Source organism: Psittacula echo (genome assembly GCF_963264785.1).
Source record: "Psittacula echo genome assembly, chromosome: 13".
Lineage (NCBI taxonomy): Eukaryota > Metazoa > Chordata > Aves > Psittaciformes > Psittacidae > Psittacula > Psittacula echo.
In genome coordinates this window covers 10881238-10907397 of record NC_137749.1, presented here as the reverse complement: position 1 = coordinate 10907397, position 26160 = coordinate 10881238, and the positions used below count along the sequence as shown (strand labels likewise).

Sequence of the window (26160 nt, the reverse complement as noted above, 5' to 3'; positions counted from 1 at the left end):
TGCTGTGTAAAACAAGAAGCAATTTTCTGCTGTTTTCTGCCTTGGTGTCTAAGAGGTGCCTTCTCAGTCACCTCTTTCAGCTCTGACCCACTCCTGCAGGCACCAAGTCCCCTCCTCTCCCTCTGTTTTGTCCCTCTCCCCATCTGTGGTTTCTGACAGCTGTGTAAATACCTTGGGTCGAGCTCTCTGTTCCCATCCTGGGAATGCTCCTCTGTTCAAATCCTAGCGCTCTGCACACACATTAGAACAATTCAATTCCGTCAAAGCTTGCTGCCTTCCCTCCTTCCTTCCTTGCTTGGGTCGTTGACAATACGAAGCTCCTGCGTCTTTCAAAGGCAGCCGTTCGGACACGGCCCTCACATCACCTCACGATGAGCAGAACAAAACTGCAATAGAAACAGAGCAAGTGGGGGGTTACGGTGGCGGGGACAGAGCCTGGGCCGAACGCATCGCGCTCCGCACCGCACCAGCTCTCTCGGTGAGGTCACAACGCGCCGGGGAGTCGGATCGGGGGGCTCGGGGCCAGTGCAGGCAGCCCGGCAGCTCTGACCGGACCTTGCCCGGGAGCCGCGCTGCCACCCGGGGCACCCCGCGCCGGGCCGAGCCGCCACCGCCCCGTTTCCAGGGCACCGCCCCACGGGGCAGCCCCGGGGACGCGGCGGAGCCTCGGGCAGGCGGAACTCGGCTCCACGGCCCGGTGCGGCGACGGGGAGGCCGGTCCCTTCCGTCAGGGCCGGGCTTCCGGGTGATCAGGTGACGGCGGCCGCTGGCAGGGGAGCGGCTCCGCGGCTCGGGGCTGCCGCGGAGGAGCAGCGAGACCCGCCGGTGAGCCCAGCCGAGCGGAGCGGATCCGGCTGGCGGGGAGGGTGCGGGGAGCCGAGGCCGGGCGACGGTGTGAGGCGTGAGGGGAGCGGGCCGGGCCGGGGCCGAGCCGTGCCCCGGGGCTGCTGGAAGGCCGGAGCCGCCTGCGCTCGGTCGAGACGAGCGAGCCCGGTGTGCGCAGCCTCGCTCCCGGAGCTCCGGCCGGGGCTGGCCGCGGAAAGCAGGGCCCGGCGCCGCCTGCGAGGGGTTTCCCCCCGGAATCCCGCGTTCAGCGGCCTGCAGGCTCCGGAGCCCCGGCCCGGGGCAGCGCCCGGCTGGATTAGGGACACGTCGGGCTCTAGGTGCGGCCGCAAAGCGAGAGCTTCGGGTACGTGCCATTACTGTGTTTTTTTCCTTCCTAAACCATATCGTAACTGCTTTATTTTCGCGTTGTGCTGCTAACCGGGTTAGCCCACTGGAGGGGTGTTTAATGTTTTACATAACGCCCAAACCAGGAAAACGCTCCGGCAGGATTACCCAACTGGTTATATCAGTTTTTTTTTTCTTTCCTTTGGACTTTATGAGGTAAGAGGATAAAATCTTTGTCTAAAGATTAGTGCAGCATTTTCTTGCAGTCTATATTATACTTGTAGCGAATGGCTAAACCGAAGAATCCCTTCAATCACCTGGTTTTTTTGGCAGTTTGTAACAATGTCTCGCATTGGTGCGGTGTATTGAATCCTCTAAGCTGCCATACGGGCCTTTCAGCAGGGCTCTGATCCTGGAAGCAGTAACTGTAACACACGTAGGTTGCAGAATCCCAGTTAATGAAATGAGGCCAAGCAAGGGCACGCTGGTCTGTAGGGCAAATGACTGGTTTGGCAAGAGGCGGTGATCACAGGAACGTGTACGCTGGGACCACTTGATGGCAATACTGAAAAGTGGGCAGGTGATGTGGCACAGGTTATAGGAGGTGGAAAGATGGACTCAGAAACTGCTTCTGAAGTGTTAAAATGTGACATGTTTGGGGGGCAGAATAGAGTGAAAAGGTAGTGAGATAAATGTGTATTTAATGATTAACAGGATGGCTTCAGTCCTGTATTTGCTAAGAATGTCAAAAAACGACTGTCAAGGAGTAAATGTAATTTTTTCTAGGCACTGTCAACAACTGTCAGCTAAGGTTACCTGTTCATTTTACTTGAAGTCCAGGTAATAATTTAAGAATCAGATTGTTGTTATACTTACGAGTGAGTATATTTATATAAACTCTTGAGTAATATTTTTAGATTTAGATGGAATTTCTGATGTTAATATTCCTTTGATAAAATTTGTCCTGTGTCTGACAATGACACTGGTACTGTAGCAATAAGAAACATAACCCATCAAGTTTTCCTTTTGATTTAAATGGCAAAAGTTCAGACACTAAATCAGCCCTTGAGACAGAAACAGATTAGTTTTGAATTATTTCAGTTTCAGTAATCCTACATATAGTAAGATTCATTAGGATTTTTACATCCAGTACTGCTTCATAAATCAGAAGTTAATGTCATCTGTATATTCCCTCTCTGTCTTTCTCAGGTTGATCTATTGTTCACCTGCTTTGTTTCCAGTGGGTTTTTTGTATGCTTTAACAGTGATGGAAACTCCCCCATTGTGTCTTCAAGTGTTTCTCTTGTGCTTTTAGTCAGGTCAAGTGTACTTTGGCAAATGCAGTCATTTCTCATTTGCCAAGTTTAGGAATGTGATCTTTACAGGAGCCACTCAGCTCATTTTCCTGGTGTGCAGTTTCTCCCACTAGATTTGTAGATTAAATTTTTAAAGTATTTGAGTAAAATTTCTCTTTTACTGCCTGTTATCTATACACAGCACATAGCCTTTCCTGCACTTACTTCTTTCATGGACCTCCCGTGCTCTCAGTTGTGAAACTTTTAGGTCCCAGGTGTGCCATCTGCTTCTCAGAGCTTCAGTTTCACCACCTCTTTCATCCATGCTTATTCTTTACACAACTCGGTGGGATTTGCGCTGGATCCCTTAATGTGTATCTTCATTTCTATGTCTTCTTCACGGTCCACAAGGCTTTATTTAGGAAGACTGCTTGAAAGTGGGTTCTTTGTTGTTTAACTGTTCATCTGTTGCCACTCTTGATTCTTAGATGCAGTAAATGTTGGTGATTCAGTCACTGTCAGAACAACCTGTCAGGATATTATAGGGGTCATGATTTAAAGGAAATAAATAGCTAATATAAATGGGTTTTAAATAAAAAAGATACTGTTTTCTTGTAAATATCTAAAGAGCAAAAAAGCAGGAAATAAAAAAAGAGAAGATCTTTGCATGCTTGCATTTGGATCACAGCTGATTTTTATATCCTTTCTCTTGTTTTGTTTGCTACTCATCACATGTCTAGGGTTGATCTGGATACCTGATGTAAAGGATGAGGGTTTACAAACCTCAACTGGCATCTCTAAATTCTGTTTACTTAACACCAAAATTTATGATATATCCCGGTGTACTCACAGTCTTCCTTCTGAACTCTAAATCAGAATGAAAATGGGGTTAGTTCGGCTTGTTGTGTTGGTTGTTGGTTTTCTTTTTAGTTTGTGGTTTTTTGGGGGTGAGGAGGGGGTTCCTCCTCTAAAAGGTTTTGGCTCAGAGTTTAAGTGTACTTCAAGTGACATTTCAACAATATTGAGCTTGTTCTCCACTCAGAACAAGTTGAATTTGCAGTTGAACTTCTACTTCAGGATCCACAGACTATGCTCACATGTGACACAAAATATGATTACCAAGCGTAAGTTTAGTCATTGATGCTGTTTCATGCTTGATGATGTGTGTATGTGCAACGCGATTTGCAGCTGAACAGCCCCAATAGCACATGTTATGTTTAAGCAGTATTCCATGGAGCTAATGTCTGAGAGGGCTTTTCAGAAGTTTCAGAATAAGATTATTTTTGTTGTGGTGGTTTGATAGATTTTTCCTATTGTAAATTGCTTATATCCTAGTAGGTCATTGAGCCCAGTCAGTCTATGGAGAAGTAATTAGGAGTGGATCCCAGTACAGCCTAAGGGATGGCCTGCTTCTGGGAGAGTAGATACATTATGATCTATGTTCATTATGCCTATTATGATTCTTCTGTCTCAGCCATCTGTATTCCATTACATTACTATATTCCTATGGATTTCTCTAACATCTTTCTTCAAAACCTAATGATTTATTATTTTTTAAGTCACTAAAAGACAAGGAATTTATAAGTAGAAGTTCGTGAAGGTACAGATTTTATCTTTGTTGATGAGTCTCCACATTTCTGGTGTTAAATACATGGAATTTAATTAGGAAAAAAGGCCTTTTTTCCACATTGGTTTTAAGGACAGAAATTCATTCATTTGTTTCTTTTACATACTTCTCTTGTGATAATGTCAAGATACAAAAGCCAGACATTTCTTGTGCCCATTCTAGAAGAAGATGCTAGGGTTTTTTTACAATGTGTTGAACTCCTGAGTTTCAATTTTGATATTAATTCTCAGCAAATATATATTGGTCCAAGTTGGTAAGTTTTCAAGCATTAAACTACTGAGCAAGACAGGCTGAAGATTCTGGTGGTAAGGGTGCGTGAAAAATCCAAGTCTCTTTAGCTTATAGTTTGTGGGTTGGCAGCACTCCCATCTGCCTTGAACTAACATGAGTTGTAATTTTATACAATGAACTGCTACTGAGTGTAAAAGAAGTCACAGTGTGAAATGCTAAGAGCAGTGTGTGTACAGCATCTGTGAATACAAAGTTGCCCTTCTGGGACACTGTGCAAAATGATGTAACTGAGTGAAAAAGCTCTGCAAAAATACATTTCACTTGTTGTAGTTGAGCATCTCCGCTGCAATACCTTAATGAGGCTCAAGTATGATTCTTTCTTGACCACACAGTGGGATTGTATTGTATGAAAGAAGCTGTTGACATTAATAGCTAGAGCTGCTAAGGTTTTATTTTGCTGCCCTGCACCTGTGCTTCAGCATTGCTACAAAGAGGGGGCACTAAGGAAAGCCTTTAATGCTTCTGGGGTAAGTTTGCCAAGAAATTAGCTTCTGAAAAATTCAGGTCGCCCTTTTAAAATGCTTAACTGTTTGTTGAGATAATCACTGTTTCGTTCTTACAACCTTATCTAAGGATTCGTATCCCTGCAGCAGCAACGTGATGTCAGGTTCATGAAATGCACAGTGGAGTATTCTAAATTGTTTTGGTGAATTAACTTCTGAAACTACTGAAACCTCTTAGTTCCTGGATTAAAAATCTTGTACTGGTAAAAGTATTCGTTTCTGGAAATGGAAATGCCTTGGGCTGAGCCTCAGAGTTTTAGGTACTGTGGAATTTGCATTTCAAGGAATTAGAGTGTAGAGGTTGTTCTTTGATAAAGATGATGATGTTAATGAGAACCCAAAGCATGTAAGTAAAATTAAAGCACATTGAAGTAAATTTTTACTACTTCTGAATTACTTCCAGATTAGGAATGTTTGATAGTCATATCAACACACTGCTGTGATAGCAGCAATATACTGCTGATGAGAGAAGTCATGTACTAGGCCACCTTTGCTTGCCATTATTATCACTGTTATTCCAGACTAATGAACATTGAACTTAAAACTGTGTGAAGTCAGTCTGTCCAGATTGTGAATGACTTTGTGATTAAGTCCTGTTTTAGACTGTGTTCTCCTTTATGACTTGCATTGAATTTTTGGAGGAGTTATGACCACGTGGGCTCATTTATGAGAAAATACAATGGGTTTGTTTTGTCTGTGGATCTCAGTTGCTTATCAGTAACTTTAAAACACAGGTCACGTATCTGCCAGATCATACTACAGGACTTTAAAGTAGCTTAGTTTGTCAAAATATATCTCTCTTGGCTATGTTAAACTAAGCCCATCAACAACAGGCTTCAAGTGCTTCTTAGATAAATCATTACCAGTTTGGAACAGGATGAGAATGCAATGTTATAATCAAGAAGTTGTTTGGTTGTTGAGTTGTTTTTTTTTTTTCAGCCCCTTCTTACTGCTTGGATTCCAGCAGGAGAATTTTCTTGACCTTGTGTCTGGGTAGTTCTTGAAGATGGCCAGCAAAGGACCCACGACTTCTACATCAACAAAGAGCTCCAGTACTGGAGGGACCAGTGGCAGCAGTAGCAGTAATGGTGCTGGAGACAATACTAACCAGGACAACACTTTTGAATGTAACATCTGTTTAGACACTGCCAAGGATGCAGTTATCAGCTTGTGTGGACATCTCTTCTGGCAAGTACTCAGCCCCCCCAGATAAACCAGAACACTGTCTGATCATGTAAAAGCCTATGATTTTTATAAATCTAAGATGTCAAAACGTCTTGTATAAAATTAGTAAGGACCATGGGTTTGGTTTAGGAGGGGCCTGGGCTTGCTTCTCAACTGTTTTTCTTTGCTCCTGTTCCAGGGAGTGGGTTTCTTGCATCTTAAACTTCCTCAACTTCCTGTACTTCTGGATTATTTTGTAAAACAAACAAACAAGCCTCACATAGGACAGTCAGTGTTCACTGACACTGCTTGGTTATACATGCTATTTTGTGCTGTCTGGTCTAGCACAGATACTTGTTCAGACCTAAATTCCTTTCTAACCTGTGCATACCTAAACCTGCATCTGACATTAGGTTGTGGAGGCCAAATTGTAGTTCTCATGCTTCCTATAAGCTTGCTCTTTTTATCTTTGAAACCATAAAAAAAGATAAAAAGCTTTTTACATGTGGGTTTCTCTTTTCCCATGGTCCTGCGGTTGTAACACTGCCTTTTCAGTTCTTTGGTCTGACGTGGGAATGTATCACACAAATACAAGAAGTGTGCAGCATTTCTTACGTAGGTAACTTGGGCTAGAACATACTCTTTCTTGAATGTTAAGAAGGTATTAAGGATTGACATGGCCAAATGGGGTTTTGGGGGAGTTATTTTAAACTTTAGGCTGAATTGTGCTCTTTTTTTATACAAGAAGCCTAAAAGAGCATTTCTATATAAATGTATGTAATATCTGAAAATCAGGTTCTTACTCTAGGAGATGGAAAATCACTTGATGATGGTATGTTAAGATTATTGTGCAAAAGGATGTGAAAGAATGGAACTTTAAAAATCAGCATGTGTCTGTCTGAATAGTGTTGTCAAGACTGCTTGTTGCCATATTAATTTAATCTTAAGAGTAGTTCTGTGTAATGGGAATTTCTCCCCCCTGAGCCCCTGGGTCTGATCTCAATATTTGACTCTGCCCTGAGCATCGGGTTGGAGTGGATGGTTGATTGGATGGTACCTAAGGTACCATCCATCTGGAGGTATTCCATGATTTAATGAACATGGCTGATGTTTTACCTAAATCTCTCTCACTTAATTTCTTTTAAGATCCTGAAGGATCTTTACTGATTCCTTCCTCATTTGCATCTTAGCTCAGGGATGTCTCTTCATGGTATTAGAAGAGAAAATTGTACAGTAAACACTAAGATTAATTAAGCCTCTGTATGGGCCTTTGGTATGGATGAGGGCCCAGGAATCAAAGGTGATATATAGAAAATCACATTAGCAACTTAGATTGCATAACCTGAAAAGACCAGTGGAGATCCATCTTGGGCTGTGCTTTCAATTATTTTAATGGGAGGTTAGGGAACTAGCCCAGCTGGATTCCAGGATTTTGTTGTCTCCAAGCTGTGCTATCTGTGGTACACTATACATCTGTCAGATCAACTTGTCAGTAACTAATTCTGTTTTCCCCTCTCTTTCTGCTCTGTGAACAAATTGTCCTGGGAATGCTCACAGTTGGCCTTGTTTACACCAGGTAAGACAGGTTTCCTTTTACTTTGTCTTTCATCAGCTCCTGTTACTCAATAAAGCCTTTGGTTCTCTGGAGTATGCCCCTCTTTTCAAATGCTCTTTCTCTCCAGGGCAATCACAACCTGCTAGTGCAATTTCATACAAAACACCTTGCAATCTGCTCTTTCAGCATTGTATCCCACTTTTGAGTTTCTTAAATACTGGGTATTCCCAGTTTTGCAGGAGTATTACTGTAGGCAGTTCACAGGGGTTTACTTTGCAGGCTTAAGTGCTGAATGTGTTTTTCTTGGAATATGTAGTGGTTTACATTGTGGCATCATTACGGAAAAGATAGATGAAAGGAGGGTATCTACACTTGGCCCATGCAGGATTGTTGGTTCTGTTTACTTCTTCGTATTTTACTTCAGTGCAGTTCTGAATGTGTACACATCAGCAAGTAGTTTGTACCAGAACAACAGCCAAAATGCCAACTCCACTCTGGAGAGTACTTGCCACTTAGTAAAATGTTTTGCTCCATGGCTTTCTGAGAAATTGCTGAAGTGTCTTTGCCTGGCTGCAGATGAGGTTTGCATGTTGTTATTTACATGGTCTTTTACCGGTTTTCTTATAATTTACTTTCTTTTAGTGGCTAGAGACCAGGCCAAACAGACAAGTGTGTCCTGTATGCAAAGCAGGAATCAGTCGAGATAAAGTTATTCCTCTGTATGGAAGGGGTAGCACTGGGCAGCAGGACCCCAGGTAAGAAACCTAAATACAACTATTTTTGTGTGAAAATTGAAGAAGAAACTTTAGTTTAAGGTCTTAAGATGAGATTGTCAAAACAATGGATTCACAATGCGAAATACTTTGTTAAAAGACAGACAGAACTGCCATTTCTGCCAGATATTTCTGGCCTGGGTTTGCACACCTTATTTCTTGTTCAGCTGGCAACTTATTTTAATTGGGTGTTAATTATCAGTTACAAGTGTCAGGTTGCAATGAATGTTATCTGACTGGACAAGCTTACCTAAAATGTTCATGTCCTCAGTTTCTAGCCTTTGCAATGGGGCTTTGTTACTCAAAATGCAGCATCTTGATTCAGTGATGTGATTCATAAGCGGGGTGGTCTACTCGCTCACACACTGCCTCCAGCTCTGCTGCAGCACAGCTGGGTGAGACTGTGCCCTATGTTTGTTCTGTATTATTAGCCAGGCTAGCGCAGATACTCTTGGCACATATTAGCACTTGAGCTAATTTCACAACTTCCTGCAGAGAGAAAACTCCGCCACGACCCCAAGGACAGAGACCAGAACCGGAGAACAGAGGGGTACGTGAAAAAACAAGCTCGAGCAGATAAGTTGTTTTTATTGGTGGTGGGATTTATTCATCTTGGAGGATTTAGTCATCCTGTGTGAGGATCCTAAGGCTCACAGCTCTTGCACATCCCTGGCTTGTTCATGAATAATTGCCAGCTGCAGTGCAGCAGAAAGTTTCATTCCCATAGTACTCTAGCATCCCAAAGAATGGGTAACTTGAACTGTGCTTCAGGAGAACAGACCTGTGTGGCATCACTGGAAATGCTCTTCATCCCTGATTGTTCTCCATACACAAATACAAGGAACACTTTACTTTGAGAATTCTTTGTGGAAATGTATTTCCATCAGACTATACCTGCCTTGGAAATATGTAATCTATGTGTGAACATAGGTTTTTGGCACTGACACCTGCTTCTAGCATTTCTATGGGATGTTACTGTACCATGGCATTACAAGCATAGGAATGCAGCTATCTGTTGGATACATGTTAATACAAAGTGGTTTTGTTGAGGAGATTATGTAGAGTGAATGTAAACAGCATCTGGCATAGGTTGAACAGACGTGGGAGTAGCCAGTAGGACAGACCATGGTGTTCTTCAGCACGGTGGCAGTGAGCATGACCTGATGAAACAATTGCGTATTTCCGTGTAACTCAGCCTGAGATCCTTGGGGAACATTTGTGTACCTCATGCTTCAAGCAAACAACTGCTGGGAATGATTAAGGAACATTTCTGTATTGAGTGTATTGGGAGCTCAGTTGTTCTTTCTTGCTAGGGAGTTGCCTTCTTATTAAATCAGCAGCTATACCTTGTTTGAACCTTTTAGCTGCTGCTGCCATAAGTCAAAGTAATCTGGTATGAAGACATAGCAGTAGTGATGCTGCCCTCCTGTTTCCTGCAGGCAAAGAACCTGCCATGCAGAGTGCTTTGCTGTCCGTGAGAGTTAATGGCAAAATGCTTGAGGAGAGTCATAGTCAAAAGACTAACTCCTCAAGTCAAGGATCAACACAGAAATGTCTAGCTTTTATTATGATCTTAAAGGTCTCTTCCAACCTAGTTGATTCTGTGATTCTGTATGAATGAAATCACATTTGTCCTCCCTCTGTTTGGAGGTGATAGACCAGAAGGTTTTTCAGAATTGCTATCACTGTTTTAATTCTGCGAGGAGAGGACAGTGTGCTTTACACACTGTAGATTACAGAATGTGGCAACTCTGAGCTCTCCACAGTTTTTAAACATGATGTGACTGCTTAGACTGTGACACAGTTTGCTCTCAAATAGTACACTGCGTGTATACAGTAGGATTCATCTTGATTCAGAAGACTTACCTTTTGACTTCATGGGGTATTTTAGTCTGGATCCCATAGGGGTCAATGTTGTTGCATTGTAACTCTTCCTTTTTTCCTCCTTTCCTTATGGCTGGCATTCCTGCCCAGATGACTTTATCTGCCACCTTAATTAGAGTGCCCCCGGTAATTTATTTTTTTATGGTTACTGTTCCTCTCTATAATGCTCTTTGCATCCCACTGGCGATTTGTCACCTCACTGAATGCTTAGATTATACACATGTATTGTGAGAATCAGTGCAGCTTATTTTTTTTACAATGCCTTTCTTGCAGCTATATGGCCAACAGCTGTTAATACAGATTAATATAGTGTTAAGACATTCTAAATAGGATTGTTAATGTTGATTTTGATATAGTGTCAGACATCTGCTATTTTAAGTTGAGAAACATTAGAGAAATGCTTTTGTTAATTTGTGGCCTTCAAGAAAGAACTGTGGTCCCTGGTTTGCTTTTCCTCAGACTTTTGGGTTGCTCTGGCAAGTTCGATACTGTGTGAAACATTTTAAGCTGAGGAGAACTAAGAAGGTATCTAACAGTAGTGTGGCAGACTAGTTGCCAGACAGCATGATACTGCCTCAGCCACCGGAAAGCCAGTGAGAGAGAATGTCTACACTTGTACAAAACACTTTGAAATAGGCTTTAAATGATTGGTACCTTTTTTCTCTCTATTGCTTTGTTCTCTGCAGGGATTCCAGGGCTTTGGGTTTGGCGATGGTGGCTTCCAAATGTCATTCGGAATTGGGGCGTTTCCCTTTGGTATATTTGCAACAGCATTCAACATAAATGATGGGCGACCTCCTCCAGGTACCACACAGCCATCTTCTCCCAGAGGCCTGTCACAAACAGATGTTTGTTACAAACTCCTTTGTAACTTTTAAACAAATAGCTTTCTAAATGACAAAACTTTCTGAACAGTGGAGTAAATCAGTGTTGTAAACAGAAACACAAAATGGTTTGCTGAAGGCCTTCCTGAGAGGACAGCAGAACTGGAGAGGGCCAGTGGCACTGGGTATTTCTCCCCTTGAATTCAAATGCCTCCTCTGGTACTCCAGCAGACTCCCTCTGAAAAATGAGACAAGTTGGACAAATTTCTAATAATAGTACTGAAAAGGAGTCAGTAGGGGTGAATGAGGGAGACCCATATTTTGAGAACAGTGGGAAAGGACCATTTCCTGAAAGATGAGAAGGAAATTAAACAGTTTTAAACCCCTTTGTACCACAAAATGACAGCAAGGATTGTTCCTTTTCCAGAAATTTACCTGAGAGTCACCTGTATTCCACAAGAAGTAACCTTTCTGGTGAAATGATTTCACTCAGCTGGGTTACTCCAGATAGTGGCCTTGCTCTCCAAAAATGAAGCAATCCCCAGAAAGCCTCCTCCCCATCTACAGTGTAGGCAAACCAAGTCTGCCTGTTTTGAACAAGAACCTACTTTTCTTCCCAGGATTTTCTTCCTCTTTGAAGGATTTTCTTCCTGTAGCAAATTTTCTTCACCATGTCATATGGCATCAGAACTATGAGAACATTCTTCATGTCACACCTGTGTTGCCAGGGACCTTGTGCTGTCCTAGGGTCAAATTAACTTACCTATTAACTATACTTGAGTGTCCACTGAAAATGTGTGTGGAGGTGTGACTGAGCTAAGGAGTATGTAAATATATCCTGTTGTAACAGCCATCATTTAACCACCTCCTATATCTGCTTTTCAGATGTGAATTCAGTGCAGCAGTTCTCGAAATGCACAGCTTGAGCTTTAGAGCTTGTGTGCTTTACATTAGTTCTCTTTGTCAAGGCACCACATGCAGCTTTGACCGTTTTACCGTTCCCTTATTCAGAGATGTTTCACCCTGATGGGGAGAAGCGCTCAAGTAGAGGTGGTAAAGCTCCTTAGGCTGGAAACAGTAGACTTGGCTAGCTGTGAGCAGTGAACTGAGCAGCGAATTTCACTCAGCACTGTCCCCAGAAGTACTCTGAGCAGAGCTGCATGTATTGGAGCACTGGGAGCTGCCTGCTGCTGTTAGTCATGAGTAGTTTTACCACAAGTCTGCTTCAGGGAGCTGATGTTTATCTTCTTCTGATCTTCCAGTATGGCTGGCCAGTCTGAAATAGCAACAGTTTCTTACCAAGTAGATTCCTTGCATATCTTTCAGTTTATGAATACACTATGTTCAGAATATATACTATGTTCAGAATACACACAAAGAGGAGGAAGGAGCTGAACTGTTCTGTTTTCCTTTCTGTTTTCCAGCTGTTCCAGGGACTCCTCAATATGTGGATGAGCAGTTCCTATCCCGCCTCTTCCTGTTTGTGGCTCTGGTGATAATGTTCTGGCTGTTGATTGCGTAATTTTTTTTCCATTATTCTATATATTTGTGGCCAACAAGGCACCTGAAACAGTTACAAACTGCATCCCCATCCCATTTTAAATCTCTTGGTGTCTGGTTCCGTAGCTAACTATGGGCTTCAGGAATTGGTGGTACTACAGGACAATGAGGAATCCCACACTTTGCACCCGAGTTGGAAATTAAACATTGGTTAAAAAGCATATTTCAGCTCAGCTGTCGTGTACAACAGGTTACTGCCACAAACCACGGGCCTAGCTTTGAGCTCCACTCCTAAAAGGAGTGTTGCTTTGAAATCCTGTGCCAATCAGTGACACCAGATTTATGTGAAAGACAGTTGCCCCAAGGTAGACTGGGCAGGTAAGGAAACCTCTGCAGTGTGACCAGTATCTTGTGCTTGGATCTGCCTGAGCTGTGGATGTTATTTAATGTCTTCACATCAACATCCAGCCTTCTTCAGGAAATCATCTGTAGCACTGCTAAGACTCTTTGGGCACAGCACATGATGCAAATAGAACCAGGCTTGGAACCTGGTTTCTTTTCTTGCTGTTATTTCCCAGTGTGATGAGAAACCCCTCCTGAAGAGGTTCTGATGGCTGTTAGAAGAAGGGATACAAATTTATGCTGCAATTTCTTAAAGCCTGAATTTGCTGGAGCCAGACACTGGAAGATTCTCTCATCGTGGAGCTGGGTGGGGTTGCTGAACAGTCCAAGGAACTGCCTCACCCAGCCCAGTTCCTCACTGACAAAACAGTGTTGTCTTCCTTGGTTCTACGCAGCAGCCTGTGGCTGCACTCCTGGATAATCCCCTCACAACCCTGTCACTGTAGCTACGTTTATTCTTCCCAAGTCTTTGAGACTTTCTACTCAAGGTTGTGTACTCCAAATAAAATCCTATTACAGATCTGAGATCAGCGTGTTTGGGGAGAGGAACAAAAGGCATCTTTATGTGAGTTTTGAGGTTAAACTTGTACTGTAAAATCAGACAAGAGGAAGAATGAGATCCTGCCTTTGCTAGCACCTGCTGCAGTAGAGAACATTTGGAAGAGCTTTTCCCTACAGGTGTGTACAGCTGCTCCATGCCACAGCAGAATGGCTGTACCGCGCGAGTCTTCTACCAAAGAAACTAACCTGAAGTGCTGGAGGAGACCACAGCTATTTATGTGCTGAGGGGAAAATACTTCAGAAGGTGAGCACTTGGTAGCTGTTTTGGAATCTTGTTGGGGACACAGCTTTAGGGACTACTCCTGATGTATTTGTGTAGATTCTTTCAGAACAGCAGGTAGGAGAGATTCCCTGGCAAGATGAACAGCTTTCCTATTCCTCTGCAAAATGTCAATTTTTTTCTCTTATTTTTAGGTTATTTTGATTCAGATCGCTCACAGTCATAATTATTTCCCACAGGATGAATATTGTGACATTCCTGGCAATAGACAGCCAACTGACAGAACAAGCCAACTCATAGAAACTTTAATCGCTAGGGTTTTTCTAGTGGATGGATGAGGTTCCTCGGCAGGACCCCTTAATTGTTGTAGAAGCTTATTTATGTCATTATAAACTGTTCACTTTTAGTATTGAGACACAGGATGTCTGCAGTTTAACTTGCCTACCTCTGGAATTCCATCTGGCAAGTGGAATGTTGCAAAGCCTCAGCGGTGTTTTGCCACATGTTGTCGAATTGATACCTGGCTGATAGTCTGGCAGCATACACTGCTCAGCTGTAGGTAGTTGAAGCAGCGCCTCGGCTTCGGTGGTGCGGCACTTCGGAGAAGTTTCACTGCTTGTGCATAGGGTTCTTCTCAAGTGCGGAACTTGGTCACGGGGACCCTTTCGAGGAGAAAGGCTGGTTTGTTTCCCGCTGGCGGTAGTACAGAGCCGCGGCTTTGACCGCCTTTCCAGAGCGGGCAGCACCCCCTGCTGATGAAAAGGGGAAGTTCATGTGACAGTAAAGGATGGTTTTCCTTTTGTATTGAGGAACGATGCTAACAGCAGAGGTTGGCCGGGGAGGAGCAGCCCCTTTAAAGCCTTTCTCCGAGAAAGTGGACAAAAAAGCGACTGTAACAGGTTCAAGCGGTACTGAAAGTGATTTAACTAACGTTATGTTTAATAACACAGAATTTCAATGGTTTGGGTTTTTTTCCATCTATTGGTGAGAGACACAATGGATTTCGACAGAGGTGGCTACAGAAATATGACTAAGGGTCCTTATTTTCTGGCAATCCAATAACGAAATAGTCTGAAAGTGTTAACGCTTTTGTTCCTACCTTTTCCCTGGTGTGCTTTTTGTATTGTACCACTTCCCCCCTCGTACTCAGACTGCACACAGCCCGTAATGGCTCGTTTAGTGCATTACCATTACTGTTCACTAATTTTCACTGTTGTGAAAGTGATTTAGAATTAAAAAATGGTTTTACATTGACCGTACTGCGCCGCCCTTCCTTTGTGCTTTGCGGACGGACTGAGGTGAGGCGCTGCCCTCATCCCTACCTCGCGGACGGAGAGTGGCAGAGCCCGTTTGCTGGTCCTTGCCTCAGGAAGCGGGAGGGCTGGGGCCTCACTTCTCCCTCACGGGGGCAACGGGGCTGTTCCACCGGCGGCAGCAGTACCGAGGGGACCGAGAGCGGCGGCCGGTGGGGCCGCGCCGAGCCCGGCGCGGGTGTAGGCCCCGAAGGGCGGCCCAGCCACCGGACCTGCCGCGCCCGCCCGCCCACCGCCCGCCACGGCACGTGGTGGGAGGGGCTCGGGTGTGCGGCCGCGCTGTCATTGGTCCTCGCCGCGGATGGGGTGGGACGGTCACCGCCGGAGTAGCGCGGGGATTGGCCTGTGGCCGTGAGGGGGGCGGAGTGCCGATTGGCCTGCGGCGAGGAAAGGGGCGGGGCGAGAGCTGCCTTCGGGGCGGGGCACGCCGAGGGGGTAGCGGAGAGGGGAAGAGAGGTGGGGGGCGCGCGCGGGAGCGCGCGGCTGGTCCAGGTGCGGAGTGACGTGACCTGCGGCGCGCTCCGTAGAGGCTGACGTCAGGCGCGGTCTAGCCCCGGGGCGCGGCGGGGCCGGCGCGGGATGGAGGAGCCAGGTGAGCAGGGCAGGCGGGAGCGCGGCCGCGGCCTCCCCCGGCCGTGTGCGTGGCGGCAGGTGCAGGGCTCGGGGGGTCCAGCCCGGGCTCCTGTGCGGCGGTGGCGGCAGGCGGCTGCCCGGCACCGGCCCGTTAGCGCGGGAGCCTGCTGGGGCGGGGCGGTCGCGCTGGCCCCGTCCCCGTTGTTGTCCCGTGTTCCCCGCCAGGGCTCGGTGCCGCTCTCGGGCCGGTGCCTGCCGGGGCTGCTGCTGCTGCCGGGGGATGCGCTGCAGCTCCCCGCTGGCCGCCCTGCGACATTCCTCCCTTCCTGGGGGACCTCCAGACCTGTTACATTGATCGTGTCCGTTTGCCTTTCCCTCGCGCTGTTTCCTGCTCTGCTTTTTTCATTTCCGTCACTTCTCCTGGATACTCCAGCGATTCCGTGGATACAGCGCTGTTCATTTCCGTTTGGGACCTAATCGGCCTCTCCGGGCACAGCTGAACTGATGCTGCACTGCAGCTGGAAGTGAGGCGACTGTTACCTGGAGTTCAGAAGCTAATGGGTGAAGCTCTGAATGATCCTTGTGGAGGAAGAGCCGTTGCTTGTAGCCAGCTGTGGGGTAGTCATTAAATTCCTTTAAATAGGATCCACTGCCTGTATTCACGTTTGCATCTGGTGCTCGTGGCACAGAGCCGGAGGAGATGGAGCTGCAGGAGATGGTGCTTGACTTTCCTGAAGTCCAGCTGACTTCCAGGGTTTGCACTGTTCCAGGAGGAGTGTGTTGGATGCCTGCACATTGAGGCACAGGCACACGTGGCTTTGCCCTTTATTCCAAACCTGTTTGGTGTGCTGAAGAGCAGGTTGCTTTAGAGAAAAACATGGGTAGCGACAGCTTCTTCCAAGTTTCTCCTAACCCTTGTTCGACTGTGCAGATCTGAGCTCAGGGGCAGTTCTCAGTGTTCCAGATAGCAGAAGGGCACAGACATATTTGCAGGTGTGGAGCTATGGACTGCAGTAGCTGCTTACACTGACTGTCCAGTTTGGATGACTCCTATCCAGCCATAGAGGCTTGTGGGGAGGTCTCTAGTTGGGTACAGCTGATCTGCTCATGAGGGCAGTGTGTTTTCTCTAACACAGCTATTTCTGCAAAGCGTTACAAGGAGATCTTCACTTTGGCTGGTTTTAAACGTTGTCACTGACCTACCTACACAGTGAGGTAAAAGTGCATTGAAGGCTGCTGGCTTCTGTTTTGTGTAACTTCCAGAGACTTAACCTTGGTATCAGCTTGCCTGAACAACTACTGAGTTTTAACGTCCTTTGGGAAATGGAAGTTAGTGGTTTTCCTTCTCCAAATACACTCTTTCCTTATGCAGACTTACTGCAAGCAACCTTTTGGTAGCAGGAAGAAATAGGTTTGAGAAATGCCCAGCTGTGTGATGTGTTCCTTGTGCCATCCTGCTCTCATCCAGGTCCTTGACTCTTTCTTTAACATGCCTGTACAGCTGTTTGGATTTTGGATAGTATTTATGTGTGTGCCAGGTGCTCTTTGTGAGCAAGTTTTCATACAATTTTTCCTAGCTTACATGCATCTAAATAACTTATAAATAACTAAATAGCTCTCTCTGAGGCTTTATGGCATTTCTAACAGAAACTATTACTGCATTATAACAAGTATGTTCTGAAAGTGCAGTAAGCCAGTGGCATCAACCCCTCTTCCTGAGCGTGCTGCTAGTCTGGTCTTGGCTGCAGAGCCTCTACAAGAATATTCATTCAAGTGTGTAATTCCTTCCTGGTAGTCAAGTCGTCCCTATGAATAAAGCTTGCCTTTCCTTTCTTTCAGTTCTGGGAAATCCAGTTAATTACACAAATGAGTGCAAACGTTATGTGTTGAGTCAATAGCATGGGGGAAATAGTAATGTGGCTTCCTGCCCTAGTGCTGTGGATCTAGACCAACCTGCCTTCCCGAATTCTCTGTTCTGAATACAGCATAGCGGTAACTCAGCTGTTTTCTGTGAGAAGTCATGTTGCGTTCTCCTGCAGAATGTGAAGGAGCAGATGGTGATGTTATGTCTGGAGGAGAAAAAAGATATACATATGTCAGAGTTCAGTTTGGGAACATTCCAGGGTTACAGACTTAACTTTCCTTGTGGAGGGCTTCCTGTCAGTTATGTGGTTCAAGGTGGTTCTTCTGCAAGGGGTGCAGCAATCCTTGTTTTCTCTGATGTAAACTCTTTGCTGTACGTCACTTCATATCCAGGTGAAGAAGTCTGGAGGTGTCTAGGATGTGGGAACAGCATTGCTGCTGGTCAGCGCCTCTACAAGACTGTCAATGAAGCTTGGCACGTCTCCTGTTTCCGGTAGGTAAAACTTTTTAGCCCATTAAACTCTGCCTGTGTGGTTCAGCTGGCTTGGGACCTGGTGGGTGCAGCACCAGCATTAACCATGAGTTCTTGCTGTCACCTCTATCACCTGTTCCAAGCCTCTTGATAGCGTGCTCTTGTTTGCTGTCCTTCAGTGCTTGCAGGAGTGCTCTGGAGCTGACTTTCAGTCCCAGTAAGTGTCTGACACTGCCTGGCAAAGCGTTGCCATGCTGACGCAAACAGGAATACAGATAAAGTACGAAAGAAAGCTCTGATTTACTGGTGGTGGCAGAAGTCATGGGTTGCATATTTGTCTTCAGCTGCATTCCGAAGTAGTGCCCAGGCAACTTGGGTAGCTCGTTGCCACTTCCATACGTGGTAGGTACAGGGAAGATATCCCAGTGTTGGGGGAAAACTGATATGAAGGAGGGCAATCTTGTTTTGCTTCCTCTCCCTTTCAGACTCTTGAGACATAGAAACTTACAAAACCTGTTGGATAATGTTGCTTTCAGCAAGGACAAAAAGGGATCTCTGAGGTGCTTTTCTTCCTGGTGGTAGGAGGAATGCTTCTCGTTGGTGTTTTGTGAAAACTCAATTCAGTTTTCATGCTCCAGAATCACATTTCTGAAGGGGCCTTTATTATTGAGAGGGGTTGAGTACCTGCAGCTTCTACTGGCTTCTGTGTTGGCCTGAATCTGAAGAGGCTGATGTTTTGGCTGCTGTCAAAGGAAATGGGGAAAGAGGAAGCCCAAGTGTGGCCTGGAGGCATGTTTGCTGTGCCAAGATAGACATCTACTGTCCTGGTTTAGAGAGTTAAGAATCCCTAAAAAGTACCCCAACTTTATTGAAGTGAAGAGTACGGTTATTGGTGTATTAAAGAAAAAAGGTTTGTCGTGCTGCCAAAGCACTGCCAGCTCTGTTGACTTGCAGAATGCTGTTAATTACATGTTGATAGTCACAATTACAGCTTTATATCAATACAAACCACAGTCTCTTGGGTTCCTATTGGTTTGAGTATTCGTGTTTAGCTATGTTGAGTCAGCTTGTCTTGATTCTGTTTTTCTCTTCTCCCTAAAGAACTAGTATCCTATTGTTGAGCTTCCCTAGATTGTGTCAGTAGCCAAACCCAAAGCTGTGTGTCCTTGTAAGTCTGTCTTGCCTTTGAATGTATTTCTGTTGTAGGTCTTGATTTGCAAATGTCTTGGTGCATCTTGCTTTTGGGGCTGTTGAGATAAATAACAGCAGATCTGGAGGCACATCCTTATGACACTTCACGGAGGATTTGATATCATGGTTTATATCATATAATGGAAGTTCGGTGGGTTGTTCGCTTGTTTGTTCTTTAAAACTGAAGACACCAGCTCTTCCCCTGAGATTTGTAATGACTTTGCATTTACTGTTGGGCTTCTCTTGTGCTCTGTGCTTTTGGCCAGCTCTAGCACCCAGCTACACTGCCATGCTGAATGAACAATTGGAGCCTGCAGTGAAGGAAGCTGCCCTTCCCTTTCTCCTAGTTCCAGAGTAGGGCTGTACATGAAAACAAATACCCAGTTTGCACTCTGTTCTGTTTTCTTCTGTTATCCCTAAACCACGCTGAGCAGCAGTCTTGTGCTTGATATCCCAAAGCCAACTTTAAAAAGCCTTCAAGGGTAGGAGCCTTTGGCAGCTGGGAGCTGTGAGTTCCGGCAGCTCTTGTGGAGTGTTTTTTACAGTCTTCCTGTGGATTAGCTGACTCCCTGGCCTGGCACACATAATTTCTCTAATGCTGGTTGGCACTGCTCCAGGCTTGTTAGCTCTGTTTATTCTTGGTCAGGCTAGGCTGCTGATCATGCTTGGCTCTGGCAGTAGCTGACGTACATGCGTGTCCCTGAGGATTTAGGTTTTTTGTCACTTCCCTCCTTCCTCAAGCTGCATGTACAGGAGCTTTGTCTCTGAAACTTGTGAATTTTCTCTGCTGTGGCTGGAGGGACAAGCAAATCCCTATTCGTGTGTCTTGGATGTTTTAAACTGTTCTTTGGCCCGCTGGTTCTTAGGCTCAAATCCGATGGGTTGGATCTGGCTCAGGAAGTTTCTTAGATGTTTCTGTTGCAATATCTGTTGTGAATTAACTCTGAATGTACTTTTGTGCCTCTGAATTCTGTTGAGACAGCATACACTTTCAAGGTCGTTACTTTTCACTGATAACACAGTTCCGCTGGCTTTGGGACTTACTGCACAGAACTTCAAACACTATACCAAGAAAGGGAAGGAGAGAAGTGGAATGGTGTCTTTTTCCTAGGTCTCGATCACTTTTACCTAAGGGGATTATTGGAAGAGCTTTTTTTACCTAGAGCATACTGTCCTTACTGCTTTCAGTCCAACCTTTTTCCATATTACAAAATAGAAGATACTGCCTTGAATCATACCTTTGAATAAACTATTGATACCGGTATTTTGATGTCCATTGTTGCATTTTGTGTTGTTTGATTTGTTTTGTGCTCCCCCCAAGACAAATGAAATTAAAAACAATTCCCTCTTTCTATAGGGATAATCCATATTTGAATTGGAGTAGGATGGTTTGAGAAGACGCAGATACGGTTGCATGATTTAACCTTAAGGACAGAGTATTTGTTAAAAATTCAGTTTTGATTATTTGAAACCATGAATTCAGATCAAGCCTCTTGAATAGGTCCGGGTGGGAAATGCTTTTGGATCCAGATGAAGGAAATCATTGGAAATGGTGTCAGGAATTCCTACTGTAGCAGGGTGCTTAAAAACTTCTTAGGAAGGAAGAAAGCTAAGGTTCAGTTCCTTCCTAACCATAAAATAGCAAGAGGATGTATGTGAGTATGGTCTATAAAATAAATGTAATTGAAGTGGCCAAGTAACACAGGCTTGCTGCAGGAATGTCAAACAAAAGCCAAACCCACTACATCAGAGAGAAACTGCTCCCAGTAAATCTCCAACAGACATTACTGAAGGTGATGGATTACTGATGATTTCACAGTTGCAGATTTAAAAATATGCTCTTATTTTATACCAAAATCAGCCAATTAAAAGCTGAAAAATCAGCAGGAGTTTGAAGAGCAGGAAAGCTCATCTTCCTTTTTCTGGGAGAGGAAAGGAAAGCAGAGAAATTCCATATGAATCCAAGGCTGTTCATTAGTAGGTCTAAAGCACTGGAGATGACGGTGACCAGAAGCAAGTAATTCAGTTTGGACAAATATCTCCTTTTTGCTTCATGCATCACATCTTTATGCGTATGCAATGCTGCTTGAGCTCGGGAAACATTCTCATGGCTTTCTGTGGTTTTTTATTATATTATGAAATAGTTTGATACTAACTTAATAGTCTAAACAACCGTATGACTGAAAATGTAGGCTTTTGATATCTGTTTATTAAATATATATATTTTTAGATATATATTGAATAACAGAAAATATAAATATATACTGAATCTTTTTATACTGATCAGGGATTACATTATTATATTCAAGTAATTGTAAGTGGTAAATTGACTTTCCAGATGATATTGGCTAAAATGAAAGAAAGTCTTGAAATAGTTAAGAAACTGTTTGCACTTGTAAAGAAACCCCTAAAGTAATAAGCCAAAATTGATTGTTTAAATCACAATAAAAATTGCTTTATTACCTAGAGTTAAATCAATCCACCTGACCGATGGCTAAGGGTTCAGGTATTTGCACTCTTTTTGAGTATATTACTTCATTTCCATTTGTGTTAACCTCTACTGGAGCTAGAAGCTAAATCACGAGGAGCGTTGTAACCACCAGAAGGCTGTTTTCTGTAAATGAATACTTGGAAAACTGGAAGGGTTTTGGCAGAGTGCAGGAGTGCTCCTGGCTCTGTCCCCGGCCAGGATTCTGAAGTGAATTTGAAATAAATCCTCCTTCTGACTGTTTCTCAGGAGTGGAACAAGGTTAAAAGTAGATGCTTCCCAGAATCCCTCATCTCCCACCCGCCGTGTGCTCTCTGCAGCGGGACAATTGTCTGTGGACAGGAACCAGAACTGGATTAGCTACCCGTGCATCCAGGGGATGCCTCAGCTCCAGGCTACTGAGCAGAAAGAGAACCACTATTAATTTGCCAAGTCTAGTGGTTTGATTGTCTTACAAAGCCATGATTTTTCTGTACTGAATGGCATAGTTTGTGTGCTATAGAAATATCTTTTGCTCAGCAAAACTTAGTGAATCACTTTGATTCTTTTTCCATTTGGGGGCAGGGGAAGGCAAGAAGGCAAATTCGTAGTAAGAATGTATAGAGTTATTCCTGGTTTGGGGGTTGCAGGATAAACTAGATGACTTCTGAGGGTATCTTCTGAACCTGTTTTCTGTGGTTCTTATGATATCTACTGAGCTTCAACTTACGTTTGAAGCAAGTAACTTCTATGGTTTAGAACTGATCACTCCTAACAAGCTCCCATCACTGTAGGTTTTTGGTCTCCCAGACCATGTCTACTACCACTTACTTATCATTAGTGTCAGAAGCTTCTGTCTACTATCTTTGGGAATCCCTTGTTGCAAGTTAAGTTAATTTCTTCTATTCATGTCCACAGTGGGCATGGAAAACAAAGCTTTTTTCCCTTCTGTTGTTGCAATAACCTTTTCCTGTTTGAAAGCAGCAATCTCCCATCAGCCTGGCCTAGACTGAAGAAGCCCTGGACCAAGCTTTTTCATATAGAGTCTGTTTTCTAGACCTTGGATTGCTTCTGTTAGTTCAACCTATTTGGCACAGGCCTTTGTTTTCAAACACTGCTTCCTCCCCACAGACAACAGGACAAATGTATGATAACAGGACAAACAGGACAAAAAGAGTGACAGGCTGGGAAGCTTAAATGTACAAATGTTGATAACTAAAGGTGTGTATTGAGATGAATTTGAAATGTGGGGATGTTTGATGCCTTGAATCTCCTTTTAGCTTTTCAGCTGTGAACAGTCAGGTTTGTACACACAGCAGCTGAATTTGGGGGAGATGGGAGAGGAGATCAGTAACAAAAGTCAGTTTCACTATAGTAGAAGAAGGAAGACAAGAATCTCCTCTTCTCTGTCTTCTCCAGTTTCTGGCAGTTACAGAAAGCTAATGATAGGGCCTCAAAGGTGAGAACCCTTCTCCACTAATCCTACAGACTCCTGGGAATGTCTCTTTGATGGTGTCTCCATCAGCATTGAAATGCAGCAGCTCTCTATCAGATTTAAGGAGAAATAGTTGCCAGCTGCCTGTTTGTACACAAATCACCCTGTCTGTTCAAGAGCTTAAAAATCCAAAGGAACAATGAAGCATTTTGCAGGTGAAAGCAGCCACATTCCTCAGGGGAGTATATCAGCTACAGGACACCAATGAGGAGCCTTTATATTTAAGGAGGAGTTGGACATTCCGGTCTGGACTTTTTTTAGTTGACTTTGCAGCTTGTCCTTTAGGGCATTGTTATCAGAGCATTATTATGTCAAGGTAACTGGAATTACTCACACAGCCCAGTATGTGGTAGGCTTTTCACATGAGTGAGACAGGATCCTTCCCCGAGGAGTTCTGCGGTCTGCAAAGACAAAAGTAGCAGTGCATTACCAGATCAGAAGTCACTGTTCCAAAACCATATATAATCTATGAAGTTTAGGTTGAATTGCTTTGCTTTGTTTCTCAGCCTACATGCATTCAGGAGGTCTGCAGCCATTAGGCAAGTATGGCGGAGATTAACATTCTGTCTCCATCCTAACGTTGTGCTTGGTGATGTTGGGTACCCAGAAGTTATCACTGTGTTGGTATGAAGTTCTGGTGCTGCTTATAAGTAAGATGCGTTGATGGAGATGAGCTTCACTTCACTGTTCATTTTGGTTTACTCAAGAGCTGTGTGCAGGAGCTTTCACTTGGAGCTGTGTGCATATCAAACAGTGTTAGTTTCAAAGCTCAAGTCAGGGGCTGACTCTTTCAACAGCAGCAAAGCACGTGTTATGTGTAAGTGCCTTGGAAGTACAATGAGGTGTTGGGATTGTACTAAAGTATTTGGAATGCCTCCAGACTGCGCCCATGCTGAAACAAAGACTTGCTGTAGACCTCAGGCATCAAGCAGATGCCTCTTTCCCAGCTTATACCAGTCCCACACATACCTAAGTGCCTGTCTGTGCCAGGATAAATTTGTCTCTCTTAGGGCTGGTAGATACGCTGAGCAATACGTCTGTCTGTAGACATGCATGAACCGTGTGGTAAAGAGGGTGTCTGGATGTGCAACCTAACCCCAGCTGGTTTAAGAGATTAATCACTGGAATATCACAATAGCTGTGGTGCATTTCTGTGGGGATAAAACTAACGGCTGCAACTTGGTTTGCAATAAATTTCACATTAAGTCATTGTCGAGGTTTTTCATTTGCTGGTTTTTATTTGCTAGTTACATTTTTCAGGCTTCTTCCAGGCAAAAAGAATGCTGTCCAAATCTAAACCATAGCAAGGAAACATCACAACTCCGCTGTGATGGCTGCACGTTTGCAGTGGAAATGCTGCCAGCATTTGCAAGAGAGAAGATGCTGGTATCTGACTTTAGATGATGTTAAATTTGCTGCAGTGCATTTTGGCCCCTGGAGATGGTATCAGTAAAATTACATAGAAGAGGGCCCCCCCACACCTGTTAATCACCATTTCTGAAGTACAGTCATTCTGGCAGGAATTCAGATCTAGGATGTATGAACACATTAACAGCTTTTCCAGAGCACTATTATCAGAGCTATTGTGTTCTCACACAATAAAGAGATAGAAAAAAAGGCAAGAAGTAACAAGAGAATTCAGTATAGGAAAAAGTAACTTACTGGGGCCTGCTGCAAAAGTAAAACCATTTTGATAAGATGTTTCCTGTTTAAATAGGCATTTGACTGTGTGTCCTTTGGCTTTAAGGAAGTCTCAAACAAAATCCCTTCCCAGTTGCTTAGCTGTCTGGGTGGTTTTTATTACTTTGAAGTCAGGCTTTATCTGCTGGCTTCATTCACAGACTAGCTGGCTGCTTATCACATCTGCGGATCAAATCTTCAAAGGTTTTGTCTGCAGAGTCGGGATTTATGGGGTCACATGGAATCCCCCTTGCAGGGAGTTCAGCCCATGGCAGCAGAATTGTGGGGAAGAGCCTTTGTCTGTAGGTGATAGTGGGCAGGGCAGGGGCTCTGCGATGCACGGGAGGTATGTGTGTGCTGTGGGGTGGTGCTGATAGCCAGGGGAGTGCTGGATTGTGAGCGCTGGCGCGTTTTCAGCGCGCAACATATAGAGAATGTGGGAGACCGGAGCGCATTCCTAGACACAGACTCACCGTGTTGCTGCTTCCAGTAGAGCTGTGTGAAATGTCAGAAGGAATTAGACCCGTGCTGGAACTGACAACCACATCGGGCTCTGCAGCACTAGGCTTCACTGCACGTTTACAGCCAAGCTCAGAAACTGCACAGAATGGGTGGAAATGATGGTGGTTTGTTTGGGGTTTTTGTTTTGGATGTGGTGTGGGGGTCTTGTTTTGTTTTCCAGAAAGGTGACTGCCTATGAAATATCAAAACCCGAGGAAAACCAACCCGAAAGGCTGCCTGGCTTTCTGCTTACTTCACCAGAGAGCAGCAGCTGTCAAATCTGCAGCCAAGACTGCCTCGTTGCAGCCCCAAGAGTCCCTTGAACAATATGCCAGCTGAACAAGCATCTCCAGTAAAAGCACATTGGAGTATTCTTGCCTCTGGAACACAGCATTACTTTTAGGCTGTGTTCAGGCATGCCAGGCTTTGCTGACTGTACAGAAATGGGAGGGCTCAGTGTAGCAGAGTATGTTTGTTGCAGTTCTGAATGTCCTGCAAACAGTTTAAGCTGTTAAGAGATCATGCTTGGCTTCAGAGCAAGCAAAATGATAAAACTACATGTGCTGCAAGCAGGAGAGAGGTCTCGTCTGTGCTGATTTGTATCTCTCAGCTTCCATTCAGGAGATTAAGAGTAGGTTAAATGACTGCAATGATCTCTGTTGAAAGAGTGCTGGAAAGAAAGTGATTTTTCTTTGGATGAAGCACACTGAGAGCATGCTGCAAGAGGATGAACGTATTGTAGGTACTTGTGAAGGTAGTCTAAGCCCGCTCGCTGTGGGGATTTAGGAAGGTATGTAGTAAACGTTAATGTGGTGTGGTTGGAGGTGTGGCTAGTT

The 26160-nt window shown here is 44.4% G+C and overlaps 1 protein-coding gene across 2 annotated transcripts; it reads left to right on the top strand.

The window, feature by feature from the left end:
- The first annotated feature begins 708 nt into the window (after window positions 1-708).
- Window positions 709-13506, top strand: RNF185 (ring finger protein 185). Of its 2 annotated transcripts, none has more exons than XM_080628510.1 (7): window positions 709-825; window positions 5826-6074; window positions 7608-7626; window positions 8248-8360; window positions 8874-8928; window positions 10949-11066; window positions 12511-13506. In XM_080628510.1, exons 2-7 carry the CDS (start codon window positions 5893-5895, stop codon window positions 12606-12608), a joined length of 585 nt encoding a protein of 194 aa, XP_080484636.1. In that variant the 5' UTR covers window positions 709-825; window positions 5826-5892; the 3' UTR covers window positions 12609-13506. The 2 variants fall into 2 exon arrangements, with proteins under 2 accessions (XP_080484636.1, XP_080484635.1); XM_080628509.1 differs by lacking the exon at window positions 709-825 and adding an exon at window positions 841-1189.
- The last annotated feature ends 12654 nt before the right edge of the window (window positions 13507-26160 follow it).